Genomic DNA, 16,315 nt, shown 5'->3' on the forward strand with positions numbered 1-16,315 from the left:
GACAACCGCTACGGTGCTAGCTAACAATTATTGAAAAAAAACGATTAATTTCCGGAGTAACTAGCAGTCCAAATTTGGGAATAAATTATCCTTTATTTTCCAGATAATCCATCCGGGCCTTAAATTTACGTCGTATTTTATATCTCCGCCCAAAACAGTAAGTACGATATTAAATTATTATTGAAGTAAATCAAGTAAACATCACTGACAAATTTGTGAAGATATTTTTAATAACTATTAATTCGTTGAAACACCAATAATTAGCAGTCGGAGGCTTTGAAATCAGCTCGTCAAAAATTCCAGTCAGCTCAGAGTTATTAAAAGGGAAGCTGGAGGGATATTACTGAAAAGTCGCTGAGTCGATTAACGACAGATACCTCAGCGTTGGATGTGGCGCCCTCCCTCTTATGGGGTCGGCTACTACGATGCCGCTGGGGTCACTCAAACCCCCAGAACTGAGCCTCTACTTTGGTCAATCCTCTCTGGATTTGGGGTAGCAATTTTTGTCGCTCATTGTCGCTCCGCTTTGTCATCCTCAAGCAATAGCTGGTAAAAGTGTGTTGTCATCCGCTCGAAAATTAAATAATTATTTCGGTCTAATTGGAATTCTTTGTCTAATATGGCATTGTTGAGTGCATACTCTGGAGCTGGTTTGCCTGATTACGAGGCTCCTGGTGCCAGGAAGGTGCATTTCAGCCCTTATGCTGATAATGGAGGGTAAGAAATATTTGATAACCTCACTGGAATTTTTAACATCATGGATATTAAATTGGTTTATTATTTTAATCGAAGTGCAGTTATCATAATTGACGAATCGGATTCATAAAATATTTCACATGATGGCATTAAATTTGTGACCGGAAAACGTTCTACAGAGTCATAATCTACATTATTTCACTCTTAAGATGTTCTCCACTCTTTCCACCAGAGTTCACGTTTTTTTATTTTTCTAGCAAATAAAAAATATAATATAAAAAATATTCATAAGTATATGGATTTTTTAAAAATTTTAATGAATGAATGTAATTGTGGTTTCATTGGGTTTTCGCAGAAGTGTAGTTGCTATCGCTGGCGAGGATTTTGCCATTATCGCAGCTGAAACTCGGTTGAGCGCCGGTTACTCCATTTACACTAGACATCAGGATAAGCTTTTCAAACTATCTGATAAAACTGTTTTGGGATGTTCAGGGTGCTGGTGTGATACCCTGACATTGACGAGAATTCTCGCTGCTCGTACGCAGGTAATTTTCGCGTTCTACTTACACTTCTTCCATTTGAAATATCTATGGGAGGTTCAGGGAATAACATTAGCGAAATGATTTAATTACTAAAATTGTTTTTTTTTCACATTGCTTTTTCACTTTCCGTACGGATTTACCGAAAGATGTACAAACATGAACACAACAAGGACATGTCGACCCCAGCAACAGCCCAGATGCTCTCCACAATGCTGTACTACAAGCGTTTCTTTCCCTATTATGTGAGCAATATTCTAGCCGGTTTAGATGAGAACGGAAACGGTTGCATCTACAGTTATGATCCCATCGGTCACGTTGAGAGAAATATGTACAGAGCCGGTGGCTCCTCCGGAGCTCTTCTCCAACCGCTCCTCGACAATCTCGTCGGCCTCAAAAATCAGGAAAAACCTGACAGAGAACCTCTGACTAAGGAGAAGGCTCTCGCCATCATCAAGGATGTGTTTATTTCAGCTACTGAAAGGGATATTTACACTGGTGACAGTGTCAGCATCAAGATCATCACTAAAGATGGTATTGCAAATGATAGCTTTGAGTTGAGAAAGGATTAAGTCATGTTCATTCTGAATTTTTACGAATACTTATTAAACTTAACCGAATAAATTTTCTTTTCCCAATAAATATCATTGTTCTTTACTTGAAATTAACAACTTCATAAAACGCCAACAATTTTTTAATTCTTCTAGAAATTGCCGAAATTAAGAAGAGTCTCGAAGGTTATCGAAAAGATTTTTCTTAAAATGGTTTATTTCCAACGTAATTAATAGTAATAATGTTGAATAAATGTGAGGATTTATTCGATAAATTATGTGAATTTTTTTAATGAATTTCTGTATTCCTAATAGGTTGGGTTGTTCCTCGGGATGGATAAGTTGTAATTCTACAGCAAATGAAAAAATAGTTTTAGTCATAAATTACATTTATTAGTGAACTCAGTACAATTTCCGGATAATTCACGTTGGAAATTCTAATGTATTATTCTAGGAATAACCACATTCTATTATCGATAATTGTGAATTTTTTGAAATGATTCCTATTTGAATTCCATTTACTTCGACGTTAGACTCATTGATTTTCTTTTCTTTTTAATTTTCAAGCTCTTATAAAATATCTATGATTCTTCAAATATATAAACAGAGGTGTAACAAAAATCTATGTTATAATACATCGTATCAAAAAATGAGGCATAAAAATAAGAAAGAAAAGAAATAATTTGCGAGCAAGATAGGAAACAAAAAAGACAATAGTGCTGGGAGATTTTCTCTGGTGATTCTAGCATTTACTTATGTATTTCAACATTTTTTTCTCGAATTTTTGTATTGTTGATGTTTTGTTAGAACCTTAAAGAAAGTTTTCAAGTACTCGTTGGTTCCCCGGAGATTCAATGTTTCGCTGCTGATCCCCGGGGCTCCAATGGTTTGCCACGATCTTTTCCACGAAGTTTCATGCCTAAGACTTTCTCGATTTTACCGATTACCAGTTGGTTCGGGATCCCACGACCTGCTTCGTAGTCGTTGATTACTTGAACTTTTTCATTGACTTTCTGTCGGAGTGAAACAAAGATTCAATTAGCGTACAGAAATAATATCTTCTCGAATCCGTATTTAAGTCTCTATGAGAGTAACTGTAGTTCAGAAATTAGAAGCAACAGGAATTCATGGAGATTTTATTCGTACAAATTTTCAACTACTTTCAACTACTCACACTTCAACCTCACCTTTTTCTCATCTCTGTAAAACGGAATAGGTTCGATCTTCGATCTTCGATCTTGACGTTAGTATCGGACTACTCACTTTTTTTTAAAACAAAATTAATAACAAATTGAATGCATTTACTCACCGTAGCAAGGTCCTTCTGAGATAGATTTTTATTAGCCCGTCCTTGTTGAATCAACTTGCCCAGATCCAATGGTACAGTCTCATGCTTCAATTCCTCAGTCTCGCGATCAAGTTTTGCGGTGTTTTTAGTTGTAACATGTTGCTTATTAGCACCACCACCCCCTTTGAAAGTAAGTCAACCAAATGGTTAGGAATACATCGCTAAACAAATACAAATAAATAAACAAATGAAAGGGTTCATTGTATTTAAAACGCCATGACGATTGGCATAATTATCGCAAATGAGCCAATGAAAACGGAGGTATTGAGGAAAATAAAGTGACCTGGAAAAACGTCCGAAGTGTCCTTGATAGTTTTGTGCAAGTTAAATTTTTTATTAACAAAATGAACTTACATTTAACTTGAGTATCGACTGCAACTCCCTGACGACGGGCGGTGTTGATTGCCTTTAATAATAATTTTTTAATTTTCTTTCCAACACTTCATACTTCACGAGTATTTAGGAAAAAAAAAATCAAAATATTTGGTACCTTCTCCGATTTCAGTGCTGAACCCTTTGGAACCTTCTTTCGGAGTGTGATCGGCACGGTGTCCCAATCCGACATTTTTATTTATTAAATTGATATCTTTGTGATGAAAAGTGAGACAACAAATTTAATAGCGATTGAGTTTATCACGTTCGCGGATATCGAGTGATCTTTACTTAATTCGGTGATACCTTTTAATTCAGATGGGACCACCACTAGCGTGGCGACAGCAGCGATTTCGTCAGATTCCAGTAGTTTCCTCGAAACGTTAACAAAAATCAAAATGACGACGAAGTTCGCTATTCCGTTAGATCCGATGAGCTTGTCGGCAAAGTGGGGAACTATCAAGATAACAGAAATGCTTTTTCTAGTTACAGATGTCGTTTAATGGAACATTTTTAACGTGTTTTTCAGCTTTTTAAAAAACCGGCACCGGTACGGCTTTTTTATTCTGTTTTTTTCATTTCATCTTCTCCATTTACTTCCTTTTTCGTGATGAGGAATGTAAATGTTAATGAAAATAATATATGCCATTTAATTACTGGTTTAATTTTCAAATTTATCAAGAAGTTACTTCGTAATTTTGAATCTGTGTGGTGAGTAAACAAAATTTGATTCTTAATAATTCTAATTGTATTTTATGCCGGAATTCTCTTTCGAATCTGACACAATAATCATGAAATTCCGTACGACCGAGAATATGCGATTGTTTGCATGCGCCTTCATGGTCCATACTCCCCTGTGAAAAGTGCCAATTATTTGTCCTAAAATCTATCTGGGATCCAAATAAAACTCAAAGCTGAGAACCAAGTACACAATTTATTAAACATTCGGCATCTACTCATTACAATCTTGTAACCTCAGAGCTAGCATTAGCAGGAGTTCTGAGTTTGCCATCCCCATGGCTGCTCCTACGATTTCTAGCGAGATGATGGCCACTTCCCCCAGCATAAGTGGCCTCCTCTTGCCTTTTATGGAGAAACCTGGTGTTCCCATCGAGACACTCGCAGCTCAAACTCGAAGAATCGACCTCGCTCTGATACGGGCTCTGGCCGAGTAAACTCTCCGTAGATTTGGTCGGTTGGAAGTGTCTGTTGGAGGTTCCACTGGAGCTTCCGGAGTAGACAGACCCCCCTGATCGTCTCTGACCGGAGGATGTAGGAGTTTTGGCTCTGTGGCCTTTCCCCGGTCTCTCTGCGCTGTGAGTTTTGATAGAGGCAGTATCCAGATATCCATATCCAAACCCATACCCTCCAAAAGCTTTAGTGGTGAGATTGTCCCAGGATTTGGGTTTGGGATATTGAATGCAGGGTGGTGGTCGGTGTTGAACATTGGGATCCCAGTAGAGAGTATCTGTACTCAAGGATGTCGAGCAGGATGCACCACTCTCAACTGTCGTCGAGACATCACTCGATGTTATCGAGTGAAGACTGTGACCTGATGACCTGGGGCAGGAGTGACCCGTGTGCTGCTGTCCTTGATTGTGCTCCTTCTGATTGTGGTGTTGCGGCTGCTGTATTTGCTGAGTTTGCTGCTGAGTTTGCTGTTGGATCTGTTGGGCCTGTTGGGCCTGTTGCGCCTCATTCCTCGCTCGTCTTTGCTTCTCTCGTCTTCTTCTGCTCGGAACACAGTTTGGATCACAGCAGGGGCTGGCTAGGTCGTAGACATCTAGGCTTCCTCCGTCAGCGGGGTCTCTTCGACGATTGGCACTCGAAATGCAGGCGACGCACAGACTGTTGCTGGTGTGGGATGACGTGTGGTGAGGGTTGGAGTCTTTTGAAGAACAGGATGGGGATGGGGTTTTGTGGACGGCCTTGGATTTGGCGGGGGTTGAGGAGCCGTTCGCCTGGTGGTAGCTGTGACGGGAGGAAATCGTTGAGTCGTTTGAGGCCTTTGATAAAAAATGATGATGATCGCTTCTGGAGCGCGGGGGACCCACCGCTACTAGACATGCTGTGCTGCGAGGTATAAGGCACGGACGACCATCTGCGTACTGGAATTTCAAGGGTACACTTCAAGAATACACTCGTATGACCTTTTTCCACTTAATTACGATATTTTTGCCTGATAACAGACAATCCCATAATTTTTATTTCAGTCAGTAATGAAATTCTACAGGGAAATTTCCAAAAATGAGTAAAGCAATAAAAAAAAATAAATAGAGTCATCAAGTGAATTTATTCAAAATGACACATAATTGAGATAATTACTGAAATAAAATAATGAAAGAATTGTAGAAACCATTGCGAACTTACAACGCTATATAATAAAAGATGTTCCGTTGATGTTGCTGGTCTGCAGCACTGGACCGTCGATGTATTTAAAGTGGAGACTCCGGATCCAGGAGTTTGATCACTTGCTCCGCAATTAGGTGTTCGTTTTCTCGCTGGCAAAGAATGTGTCTTCCATCTGCCCATGAGAATGGATTTTTCGCGCTCACAGAGACGTTCTAATTCGGATAAACGTGATTGCAAGGCACGCTGAAGCTCAATGTAGCGCATGTGGAGTTCGACTTTCCTGACACAATCCTCAAAAGAGACGACCATTCGCATTCGGGCATCGCAATTCTTTATGAAATTGACGAGGGTTTTGTGGTCAGCCCGGTCCATCTCGTGACCATTTATCGAGAGAATCACATCTCCTTCGCGCATTCCTGCCTTGAATGCCGGACCATCGTATTCCACGTAATCAACGTACGTCACCATCTCGATTTCTTGCTCTCTTTTGTAATGAATCCCATAGCTCTGTCGACATTAAAATATCTCTGTTGCATTATTGCGTCATATTGTAAGTGCATTTACAGATTTTTCAAAGGTCAATTCAGTTATTTGTTTAATTTTCTCTCGAGTGCATACACCGAGAAAAGAATTTCCGGTTACTTTTCGCTATTCATTCCAAAATGAATAAACTCTCATCACGCAAATACTCAACGACGCAGTGAATATGAAAACGGGATTTGAAATCCTCTCTGATATTTTACCACTTGAACTTTATAATTATAACAGTCTCTTTACCGGAACAAAATAATTCATTATCTTGGAAAAACTCCAACTCAAAAGCCTTAAAACATCGCAATGCACTCGGGCTGACGTAAAAAATTTCATTCATTCATCGCGAACTACTGATTAACGTGGAGTCTCTTATACCTGTAATGTGAAACCATAACTTCCATTTTTTTTTTCTACGATGATAGTGCGCCGCCGACGGTCTTCATCACTGCGTGTCACTCGATCCGTTTTGGATCTCTCCAACACCGCCTGATAACACACAAAATAAATTAAAGTCATTACACAGATTTATTCGCGAGAAAATAATAGAACTTCTTTTCGAGAGAATATGCAATCCGTGAAATTTGGATATTAAACAATTTCTCATTTTCAAAAGCTTTCTTATTTTATTTTTCTGAGTGGCAAGTGGATTTTTCCCGATTCGCTATCGGTTTTACAAAATAGAATGTAACTCAATGTAGCTCCAGCAAGTGTACCGGGATTGTTTTGTGGTTTAATGAACATTTTCTGCCAATCGTCTAATGATAAATAGAATTCGCCACATTCGTTTAACTTGAAGCACTCGAACATAACTAACTACTCTTGATATTGAAATCCGAGAACGTGAACTGTTGCAATTCCGTGTTTCCGGTGAATTCGATATTTTTAGAATCCAATCCTCGACTATCTTTTTCATGGGCGCATCTGCCTGAGGAGAGATGAAACTTGGAGACAACTTTCGTGTGAAAATTCGGCTTCATTGGACGCATAATTCACGGAAAATGTTGAGAACGCGAATTACATGCATCCGGTGAGTTCCATATTCATAATATTACGGGGATTACATGTAAATTTCATTTGAGATGATTTACTTGGCTTCGAGGAATTGAGGCAACTAGTAAACTGATTAAAAACAATAATTCAGCTATGTGCGAACGTCAGCTATTTATTTTGCAAAGAATGTCAGTGTTGGAGCAAAGATTTGCTTACCATTCCCCAACAAATGAACACTGCAATCGTAATCATCTAATTGATTCCAAAAAATTACACATCCATTCATTGTTATAATTAATAGTATTCTTCGAACAAATTAATTGTTATTTCTTTAATTATTCCATTTTATTGATGTTCACAAAAAATTATTGAAAAAGTATTAAGGAATGAGATCAATTCAATTTGATTATAAAAATTCATTCTAGTTCATGATTTTCACAAGAGGAATTTTTGATTTCCTGCAAATAATCAAATATCTTGAGTTTTTCAGATATATTTATTGAAAAAACAGTCTCAAGCTGAGCTGACTCATCTTCTCAGACTATTTCATCATTGATTTTTCCGTACTTTAAAGTGAAACTATCGATTTTCCCCATTGTGCGCAGAATATCATGAGGAATTGTATCATAAAATTTTGAGAGTCATGAAATAATGATAGAATACCAGTCTTATATTTTTTTTTGCGTCAATCACCAACGATTTGTCGAAAAACTCAAAAAAACCGGTAATTTTGGTTGAAACGCGGCAGAAGATGGAAAATGTCAATCACAATATCGAAAACTTGGAATTTCCCTAGCAAATTTAAGTGATTACAATGAATGTATCATCTTCATTTACCATTTGCCTTTCATATATAATCATTTAAGATATTTTATTCCAAAGTGTTCCCAGCTGTTGAAATTCTTTTTGAATCTATTCTTCTAATCTATCTTCCATTCTTCAAGTCCCGCGGATTTTTTCTTTGTGATCCGCCGATCGACAATTTTGTTTGAAATAATGGAATTTGTAGGAATATTGGAATCGATGGAAGGACAGTGGGTACATTGAATATCAGTGCTGCAATACTCTTTATCACTGCTCTCACCCCGAAATTACATATCGATCCCAACACAGACGTTCTCTCACACCCCGTCTCCATCCCATTGGTTTCTCGTCGTCTATAAATCGGATAAATAAACCGCAAATTTCTCCATACTCTAAATTAAATGGACTTGCAAATACCAATCAGCGAACCCTCAAGGAACCCCAGGAGTCGGCTTTCCCAGGGGGAAATAATGAGTAAAAATATGAATGAGGGAAAAAATATTTACACATTCAACGACAGTACTCCAATCCTCATCATCACTGTTCTCGAGGCCGGATCGTCTGGAGCCAACGGCTTCCGAATTCTGGGGTGAACCATTCATCCTGAGGATTATCTCAGGTGGAGATAATCTCCGAGGTCTTTCACGTCACCTTCCACGGGTAAATGTCCATTCACATGATGAAATCCTTTTTAGGCCGTATGTGGGCGCACCAGGAGGAGCTACCGAACGCACTGAAAGCAATATGCTGTCCTCGGACACGCACAAGTGCTCACGGGGATGGGGATGGAGATGGGGATAGGGATGGGGTTGTCCAGACACTCGATGGCGCAAGCGCTATAATATCGGTCTACAATATTCGGGGGTGAACTCCAGCGTTTGCGCAGCCAGTAGGTTAATGCCCCCATCGCTCCCCCATCACGAAAAAAATGCATTCGAATCAAATATATTATATACCAGATTGTTGAGATATATAATATACTCGGTTGTAATGCTATATAATATACTTGACTGCAAAAGAATCCATTTTCGTTGGCGTGAATTATTTCGATAATACTCCCAACAGTTTTTGGAAATCGATTGCACCCATTTCTTCGTTAATTTAATTGGTGGATTAATTCGTTTATATTTCTAATTGTTATTACTGCTAAAAAATTGGCAACGATTTTTTTATCTGACATACAAGTTTTTACGAATATCGTATTGAAAACGGAATGTATTTGATTTAAATTATTTTTCTTTCAGGTAACGCACACCTCAGAGATGTTTTCAATAATTTTTCTGTTATTTTAGAGTCCGTCGAGACGAGAATCGTTGGGGAAAAGTTAGCATTTAAATTTTTAACTATTCAATCATATTTTGTTTCGTTTCATTATTGTCTTTTGGCGTACGAGGAAACCGCATGTGGCTGTGCTGAGAGATTTAGGGTAATTCATTGACGGACATTTCCGATGGAGATCTTTCCGCCTTGTTAATTTCTGAACCATCTGCGAAATGAGTAATCAGGTTATATATAAATTATACTATATATATTAAAAAAATGAAAAGGTGATCAAGGAAAATTTTATGGAATATAATTATAATATAATTTACGAATTTTTTTAGAGTGTTCCGTAATTTTTATTTGAATTTTTTATGAATAATGTCTTCCGTAATTTTTATTGAATATTTCTCTCCGCATATAAAAAAATTGAGAATGAAACTGTAGCCGATTTTGCGTGTAACTTTGAGCTTTGTGAATTGACATTCACGAGGGATAAAAATGGGAGGTCCTGAGCTAGCATGGGATAATGAAAAAGAACTCATTTGATCCTTTCCCCTTTATTGTAGGTTTACACAAATAAAACCATAACGTGTGCAGCTGTCTCCTGTCATTTCACAGCTTTACTTGAAATTTTAGCTTATACCGCTCGCGCGTGTTATTTATGGATTTTATGGTTGAGTTATTGTGTCTTCTCTGAATCTTCAATGAGAATACCTTCACATGCAAAAATCTAAACCCCAATTACAGTTTTGAAAATTTCGATTGCCATTTGAAAAACGTAAATTTCAAGTGAAGTAATTTACAAACAAATTTTTTACAAACGACCATGTGATAAAAAACTTTTTTTTCAGGGTTTTACATCCACTCGTTGTTTAATGTTTTTATTAATTAAATAATTGGGTTGTGTTAGATGGTATGATCTAGTCTTTTACGTCTTTTATCAATCTTTGCCATCTTTTAAATCCGTGGTATTTCAACGAGGATCCATTGGATCCTTGAATTTTATTGACACTCTACTGAATTAATATTTATTAACAAGTGGTGAATTGTTTTTAGAGCAGCCGCATTTTTTCTGCCCTCCCGGAGCTCGTGTTGCCCTTGAGAGATCCGATGGTGGAGAAGCGGAACGTGTAATTTTCTGTGAAGAGGGTAATAAAGGTGCGCCTTGGCATTTTTGTCCCTGAAGAGTTGGACAGCATGGTCTGAATGGCGATCTGTCAGGTGCACCCCAGGTATTTGTGGGCGTTGGAGGAGGTGGTGGTGGTGAGCCTGGTGATGAACAGCAACTTCTTCGGGGGCTTTCTCCGCTTTCGTCTTCTGGTTTAGTCCGAGGGGAACAGCTACATCGTGGAGATGCCGGAGGTGAGTGTTTCGAAGGGATTTTTTTACACTGGAATATCGGGCTCTGTGCCGCTCCTTTAAACAGGTAAGGCCTTTTATTGTGAGGAACTTGGAATTGGGTGACGATTCTTGGACCGTAGCAGGAAGTTCGGATGAAGATTGTGGCGTCACCCACTAGTTGACCGGTCGCTGTTGATATTCTACCGAAATTTGAATAGAAAATTATCGATTTCATTAGTTCTCCGATTAAATACCATGAGTTGTCTATCTTTTTATCAAGTAAGAGTTCAAGATTTTAAATGAGATCCGAATCCGAATGTTCTAAATAATAAATAACAGGTATGTAGTATTTAATTTAATTAAATTTTCTATAACAGACGATGAATTATCTTCAAAATTATTATTATTCTTCTCGTCATTGTTATTTGGAAAGATATGGAATTATTTTACAGAGAAGTTCTTGTAATTATTTAGTAGACGCGCACCAGCACTGTGGCTCCAGTCCAGGTGCGAATTTTTCCTGAATATCAACCGATCTTGTCTGAACTGCCTTTGGTTTACCTTACAGTGGATTCTCAAGCGTGATCTAAAAGGGACAATTAAATACTCTAACTCAGGCTACCCATTCGCGGTATTTATTTGGGTCATTACTGATCGTAAACACGAGTTTCGCAGTCCATTGTGCTTGCGCCGGGGATAATCCCGGGTGTGAATCTACTAAATAATTATCGGAAATTCTTATTCCTCCTTCTCTTTCGATCTCTAAACAAATTTATACAATGAAGGATGAAATAGTGAGTACTGAATACTGAATGCATGAGTAGTTTGTATTGAAGAGTATCAAAAATCTTAAATTACCGGGATATTTGCAACTTGACAACTGAATGAAATAGTATTTGGTTTTTCTCAGACACTGGTTATTAAATATAATGGAGTTAATAAACTCTGGTGGTTTTGGTGGAAATTTACTTGAAAGTGTCCTTCATGGATTTACATGGATTTCCACTCTTGAAGACTTGCTTATTCAACAGCGAATTCATCAAGTCTTTTATCTCAATCGTTGCACTTCCAATCAGCATTACATCTGGGAGAACTCCAGGAGGTAGTTTCTTATACACAGACATCGTTATTGGGAAGGAGTACAATTCTTTTTCTACCACTATTGTGGGAAGTGCAAAAAGGCAGGATTTGCCCTTTCGAAATAGTTGGGCCTCTTCCAAACACGCGCAGTTGGAAGCTGCGGGGTCATCTTGATGGATGGTTATTGGTGGAAGGTTCAATATCTGGTAATCAATAAATTTTTGTCACTTATATGACACATGGGATTCTTAAGGCAAACAGAATGAAGAAATTCAAGAAGGAAAAAGCCCGGAGAATCTGAACATAAATTAATCATACGAAAAAATATTTCAATAAGAATTGAAAAAACTCTCCCCTCTCGCTTGAAATTTACTTAATTAACAATGAAATGATAAATAATCGAATTAATAATTATTTCAGGTAATTGTAAAATGACGTCCATAGACAAATTCATAAAATCTATCGTTTTCGAAATAAAATCATCATGGTCTTAGACTCAACGTACATTTCAAAATAATCTTGATGCTTACCACTGAATATAAAGTTTTATTAATCATTCCCAAGGTTGGGCTCGTGATCAAATATAAAAATACGATATCATAATTCAGGATACGATAATTTACCATCACACGTTTTGATAAGGCCAGATCTCATCGAAGCTTACATAAAAACACTAATGATCACAATACCAACGTTACCTGAAACGAGACGCAGGTTAATGCGGGTAAAATCTCGTCGTGCATTGCACGAATTCCTGGGACATTGACCTGATCTACCAGAAATTCAATGAGAAAAAGCTGCTGTTCGTCCTCAGCCATGTCCTTTTTTTTGTAGCTATTTTCATCTAAAGCATCACCTCAACTCTTCATATTCCTCTTAATTTTCGATGGTAAGTGTCATAAATGTCATGATATCGAATACGTCAGATAACAACAAATAAACATCACTAAATTTTCGCTCTAAAAATCATGAAACAAATATGAAATCATAAACTCACGATGATTAATAGGAACGTGAAGATAAAAAAATTACTTTCAAAGGAAATTTTCCTGTTCTGTTCAATATTTTTTCGTCGAGTTATTTCTTTTTCTTCCCTTTGCCCTTTTTCTTAACTTCTTTAGTCTCAATTTCGGTTTGAGCCTCTCTTGTCTCATATCGAATTGGAGGCCGTCGTTCTGGGCCCTTTGGTGTTCTCATTTCTAGCTGGAGATCGGATTTCTCATCCGCCCCCACTAATCCCTTTTTCCCAATTCTAAGAACAAATACATCGTGTTCTGGATCAGGAACAGATGACTCAGGTCCCACAGTGACTCTCGGTTTTTTCTTTCCATCGTAATCTAAGAGTCCAGAAACTTTGAGGACAACAGCTTTTCCACACGGGGTAGGATCCCCTCTGCTCGATGATATCATTCCTCGAGGTTCCATCCTCAATTCTTTCGATGGCTCTTGATTCTCTAGTCGTGATTTTTGGCTTTTCCCTGTCCCCTAAAAACAATCACCATCAAAACTGAAAAATTTCAATTTCAAGGCTCATGCAAACACTGAATATCTAGACGAATAAAATACTTTCACCCGAGCAGAATCGGGCTGTCCACACGGCATACACCTAATCTTCTTCGGAGAACAGACATGACAATCTCCAGCATCATCCTCAGACTCTTCACAGATATCAACATCAGCTGGATCAATAACCTTACATTTATAAGAAAGATTTTTATCGTCTCGATCATCCCCCCTGAAGACGAAGGATGTCGCCTTCTCTTCAGGTGGCGAATCAAACTCAGTGACAATTGATTGACCAAATCCCGAGATTTTCACAAGGATGAAAATATCCCCTGACGGTTCTCCTTCATAAAATAATTTGACTGGACCTTCGAACACCTTAGGAGGAGGAAAATCCCTGTGCCAGCACTGGAGAACTTCTTTCCTCAGTCCAGCGAACTCTGGTGACATGTCCAACTCTCCAGTGCCTATCAAGATGTCTGGACGAATCTCATCGGGCATTTTCTTCTGAACATTCAAATCTATTTTAAATTCTGTGGATATTGTTGTCACCATTTTCTCCGGTATGGCAAAGAGGATTGATCTGCCTGAAAAGAAATTCTCAGAGTCTCCAGGAATGCCTGATAGAGGCTCAAACATTGGATCAACTGGAGTTATCTTGATCGAGTCGTCTTGGAGGTTCAGGAATTTCAGAGTAACTGTTGTGGGGACATAGAACATTTCATTAAATCTGCCGAGCCTCTGGCTATCAATTCTGTGGATGAAGAACTCCAAGAGGAAGAGGTACTGCTCTCTGCGGGGTGGAGCTGGATCTGGGGGTCCAGTGATTTGGGATGGGAATGATTCCATTCTGATTGGTCTGGAGTCTTCCTGGTTTTAATACGAAAGGGAAAAATACGGATACTTAGGATACTTGATGATTTTTGGGGATCTTTATTGATCCTCTATGAGGAACATAAACATAACCAAGGTTTAGTGACATTTTTAGTTTCAAATGTTTTAGGCTGAGTGGTGATGGAATGGGACGGTGGAAGTGTGGGATCAGCTGATTTTTTGGAGAAGACTGCTAGGTATTTATTCTGCATTTTGCTGACATTTTTAGTGTTGTGTTACACGTTTTTGTTGAGTGTTCGTAAATGATACTTCTGATATAATAAGAATCCAGAAGGATTTGATGTCTTTCAGTGAGGCGACAACCGTTTTTTAAAGGAGTTATTGAAGATTTCTTCTCTTTTTGCAAGTTTTTTTCCCTGAGAAACGATTGATAAAATGGACGTGAATAAATTATATATTTTTTCATGTCAATCTGACTCAGGGTTTCCGAGAAATAAAAAAAAACATGAAAAACGAGAAAATATCGACATTAACTTGTTAACTCGATGTTTCAAGAAAGCAAGACGTAATCGAAGAATTCTTGCATTTTCTCATGAAAAAATTTGTTCAACTCTGTTATTATTTTTTTTTTGTATTCTAGAATTAATCAGATCATCAATGGTTAAATACCCAACCACCGATTACACATATATTTATGCTGAAGATGATAATTACGCTTTCACAAATCGAACTCGAAGAATGCAAAGTCTTCTACATTTTTGGAGGTATTCAAATTTGAAAGGACTAATGCATGTGGTATGAGCTCCGGCTTTCAAGGTCTTAATGTCATCATCAATCATCTGAAAATATAATTATTTATCGGAAAAAGCGATAATGGAACACGTAATACTTGAGTGATCATGAATCATACTGTGGGACTCCAATCGTCGCATATTCTCAATATATTGAATATGATAATTCAATTGAGAGCGGTCCTCAACAATCAATTAAAGAAAAAATCGAAATACATTGAATGTAATCAAATGTTTCACAACGTATATTACGAGTTGACCCGAGAATTGATAGACCAGCAGCTAAAATTCTTTCAGTCGTTTAACATTCGATAATTGACCCGACGCCAACGAAGAATTCGAGATCTCACCCTCTCCCCCTCCCCAAATCTCTTCGCTCATCTTTATAATGATAATTACATAATTGTCTTGATGGTTTTCCAAGTGCATTTCATGTCTTTGGGAATTGGTCATTATTATCAACTTGATGATTCAGAAAAAATTGTTTTCCTGAACTTATCGACGAGACCATCGCTATTACTGATTGAGTTATTTTGCGTCTGAGAAACCAAATGAAGTAAATAGCAGTCATAAACTTTTAGTACCTTGTTCGACAGTTATGTTAATTGAGTGAAACACAAATCATCTTAATTTATTTCCCCCTTATTTTTGACGACTGTTGATATAGGACGGAAAATTGGGAGGCTTAACTTCAAGATTATCCTTGGAAATATCACGTGGCCCCAGTCCATTTGAGAATTCTTCGAAGTCTCAATTAAACTCATTTCGATATGAATTTTCATAACCAGTGATCACTAGAATCTACATGACTTAAAAATGGTAATGCAACGTTTTTCTTTTGAAAAATAAAGTAATTTGACCGCGAGGTAGAAAATATTAATGGCAATTCTTAGACGAGAAATCGAGATGCTGTCCGGAAATAGCAAATATGTGTGATGTGCTCTTCTTTAATGTGTATCGTATTTTCCTTTTACGTTTAAAATGGTTTATCATTTTATTTTCTCTATTCATGGTCCATAAATATCTAGAAATGATTTTTTAAATTGAAAGCTTTTTTAAAAGATTTTTTTTTATGATTTTTTATTTTATTTTCTCTATTCATGCTTCGTAAATTTCTAAAGTAGAGAAAACGTTTCAAAAATCAAAACTGGAATGCACTAGTAGCTCAATAAAACAATTGGAGAATTTTGGCGAATTTCCTTTAGATCCAATACGTCAAGAATTTTAGAATATAATTGAAGGTGCAGTACTGTAAGGTAGCCAGAATCTTTCGTCATGAGTTTATCGGAGTAAAATGTAGAGTAGACAACTGTGGGG

The 16,315-nt window shown here is 37.6% G+C and overlaps 5 protein-coding genes across 7 annotated transcripts; 1 reads left to right on the plus strand and 4 right to left on the minus strand.

Annotated features, from left to right (window-relative positions):
• The first annotated feature begins 510 nt into the window (after positions 1 to 510).
• Prosbeta6 (proteasome beta6 subunit) lies at positions 511 to 1,877 on the plus strand. Its single transcript, XM_011301904.1, has 3 exons — positions 511 to 717; positions 1,052 to 1,241; positions 1,385 to 1,877. The coding sequence occupies exons 1-3, from the start codon at positions 620 to 622 to the stop codon at positions 1,805 to 1,807; spliced, it is 711 nt and encodes a 236-aa protein (XP_011300206.1). The 5' UTR covers positions 511 to 619; the 3' UTR covers positions 1,808 to 1,877.
• A 280-nt stretch (positions 1,878 to 2,157) lies between these two features.
• mbf1 (multiprotein bridging factor 1) lies at positions 2,158 to 3,913 on the minus strand. 2 transcript variants are annotated; one of them, XM_011301906.1, is made up of 5 exons: positions 3,813 to 3,913; positions 3,625 to 3,720; positions 3,489 to 3,540; positions 3,096 to 3,256; positions 2,158 to 2,799 (listed from the first exon to the last, which is right to left on the minus strand). In XM_011301906.1, the coding sequence occupies exons 2-5, from the start codon at positions 3,697 to 3,699 to the stop codon at positions 2,638 to 2,640; spliced, it is 450 nt and encodes a 149-aa protein (XP_011300208.1). In that variant the 5' UTR covers positions 3,700 to 3,720; positions 3,813 to 3,913; the 3' UTR covers positions 2,158 to 2,637. The 2 variants fall into 2 exon arrangements, with proteins under 2 accessions (XP_011300208.1, XP_011300207.1); XM_011301905.1 differs by having other exon boundaries at positions 3,625 to 3,903.
• A 521-nt stretch (positions 3,914 to 4,434) lies between these two features.
• ssp6 (short spindle 6) lies at positions 4,435 to 8,905 on the minus strand. Of its 2 annotated transcripts, none has more exons than XM_011301907.1 (4): positions 8,693 to 8,905; positions 6,768 to 6,878; positions 5,877 to 6,365; positions 4,435 to 5,614 (listed from the first exon to the last, which is right to left on the minus strand). In XM_011301907.1, the coding sequence occupies exons 1-4, from the start codon at positions 8,786 to 8,788 to the stop codon at positions 4,466 to 4,468; spliced, it is 1,845 nt and encodes a 614-aa protein (XP_011300209.1). In that variant the 5' UTR covers positions 8,789 to 8,905; the 3' UTR covers positions 4,435 to 4,465. The 2 variants fall into 2 exon arrangements, with proteins under 2 accessions (XP_011300209.1, XP_011300210.1); XM_011301908.1 differs by lacking the exon at positions 8,693 to 8,905 and adding an exon at positions 7,106 to 7,234.
• A 1,371-nt stretch (positions 8,906 to 10,276) lies between these two features.
• LOC105264795 (uncharacterized) lies at positions 10,277 to 12,479 on the minus strand. Its single transcript, XM_011301911.1, has 3 exons — positions 12,401 to 12,479; positions 11,760 to 12,073; positions 10,277 to 10,990 (listed from the first exon to the last, which is right to left on the minus strand). The coding sequence occupies exons 1-3, from the start codon at positions 12,425 to 12,427 to the stop codon at positions 10,471 to 10,473; spliced, it is 861 nt and encodes a 286-aa protein (XP_011300213.1). The 5' UTR covers positions 12,428 to 12,479; the 3' UTR covers positions 10,277 to 10,470.
• A 208-nt stretch (positions 12,480 to 12,687) lies between these two features.
• On the minus strand, positions 12,688 to 14,328 carry LOC105264794 (uncharacterized). Its single transcript, XM_011301910.1, has 3 exons — positions 13,437 to 14,328; positions 12,903 to 13,355; positions 12,688 to 12,829 (listed from the first exon to the last, which is right to left on the minus strand). The coding sequence occupies exons 1-2, from the start codon at positions 14,220 to 14,222 to the stop codon at positions 12,948 to 12,950; spliced, it is 1,194 nt and encodes a 397-aa protein (XP_011300212.1). The 5' UTR covers positions 14,223 to 14,328; the 3' UTR covers positions 12,688 to 12,829; positions 12,903 to 12,947.
• Positions 14,329 to 16,315: the final 1,987 nt, after the last annotated feature.

Source organism: Fopius arisanus, unplaced genomic scaffold, assembly GCF_000806365.1.
Source record: "Fopius arisanus strain USDA-PBARC FA_bdor unplaced genomic scaffold, ASM80636v1 scaffold00025, whole genome shotgun sequence".
In the NCBI taxonomy this organism is placed as follows: domain Eukaryota; kingdom Metazoa; phylum Arthropoda; class Insecta; order Hymenoptera; family Braconidae; genus Fopius; species Fopius arisanus.

What these genes read in the sequence shown, in the direction of transcription:
- Prosbeta6 (XM_011301904.1), top strand. Translation starts at nt 620, where the DNA reads ATGGCATTGTTGAGTGCATACTCTGGAGCTGGTTTGCCTGATTACGAG. An exon ending in CCTTATGCTGATAATGGAGG is followed by an intron (nt 718 to 1,051) that starts GTAAGAAATATT and finishes GGGTTTTCGCAG; the next exon opens with AAGTGTAGTTGCTATCGCTG. An exon ending in TTCTCGCTGCTCGTACGCAG is followed by an intron (nt 1,242 to 1,384) that starts GTAATTTTCGCG and finishes ATTTACCGAAAG; the next exon opens with ATGTACAAACATGAACACAA.
- mbf1 (XM_011301906.1), bottom strand. Translation starts at nt 3,699, where the DNA reads ATGTCGGATTGGGACACCGTGCCGATCACACTCCGAAAGAAGGTTCCA. An exon ending in CAGCACTGAAATCGGAGAAG is followed by an intron (nt 3,541 to 3,624) that starts GTACCAAATATT and finishes TTATTATTAAAG; the next exon opens with GCAATCAACACCGCCCGTCG. An exon ending in AGTCGATACTCAAGTTAAAT is followed by an intron (nt 3,257 to 3,488) that starts GTAAGTTCATTT and finishes TTACTTTCAAAG; the next exon opens with GGGGTGGTGGTGCTAATAAG.
- ssp6 (XM_011301907.1), bottom strand. Translation starts at nt 8,788, where the DNA reads ATGAATGGTTCACCCCAGAATTCGGAAGCCGTTGGCTCCAGACGATCC. An exon ending in GGAGTACTGTCGTTGAATGT is followed by an intron (nt 6,879 to 8,692) that starts GTAAATATTTTT and finishes GTGTGTTATCAG; the next exon opens with GCGGTGTTGGAGAGATCCAA. An exon ending in GTTATGGTTTCACATTACAG is followed by an intron (nt 6,366 to 6,767) that starts GTATAAGAGACT and finishes TAATGTCGACAG; the next exon opens with AGCTATGGGATTCATTACAA.
- LOC105264795 (XM_011301911.1), bottom strand. Translation starts at nt 12,427, where the DNA reads ATGATTAATAAAACTTTATATTCAGTG. An exon ending in ATAAAACTTTATATTCAGTG is followed by an intron (nt 12,074 to 12,400) that starts GTAAGCATCAAG and finishes ATTGATTACCAG; the next exon opens with ATATTGAACCTTCCACCAAT. An exon ending in TCCATGAAGGACACTTTCAA is followed by an intron (nt 10,991 to 11,759) that starts GTAAATTTCCAC and finishes AAATTTCGGTAG; the next exon opens with AATATCAACAGCGACCGGTC.
- LOC105264794 (XM_011301910.1), bottom strand. Translation starts at nt 14,222, where the DNA reads ATGGAATCATTCCCATCCCAAATCACTGGACCCCCAGATCCAGCTCCA. An exon ending in CCGATTCTGCTCGGGTGAAA is followed by an intron (nt 13,356 to 13,436) that starts GTATTTTATTCG and finishes GATTGTTTTTAG; the next exon opens with GGGACAGGGAAAAGCCAAAA.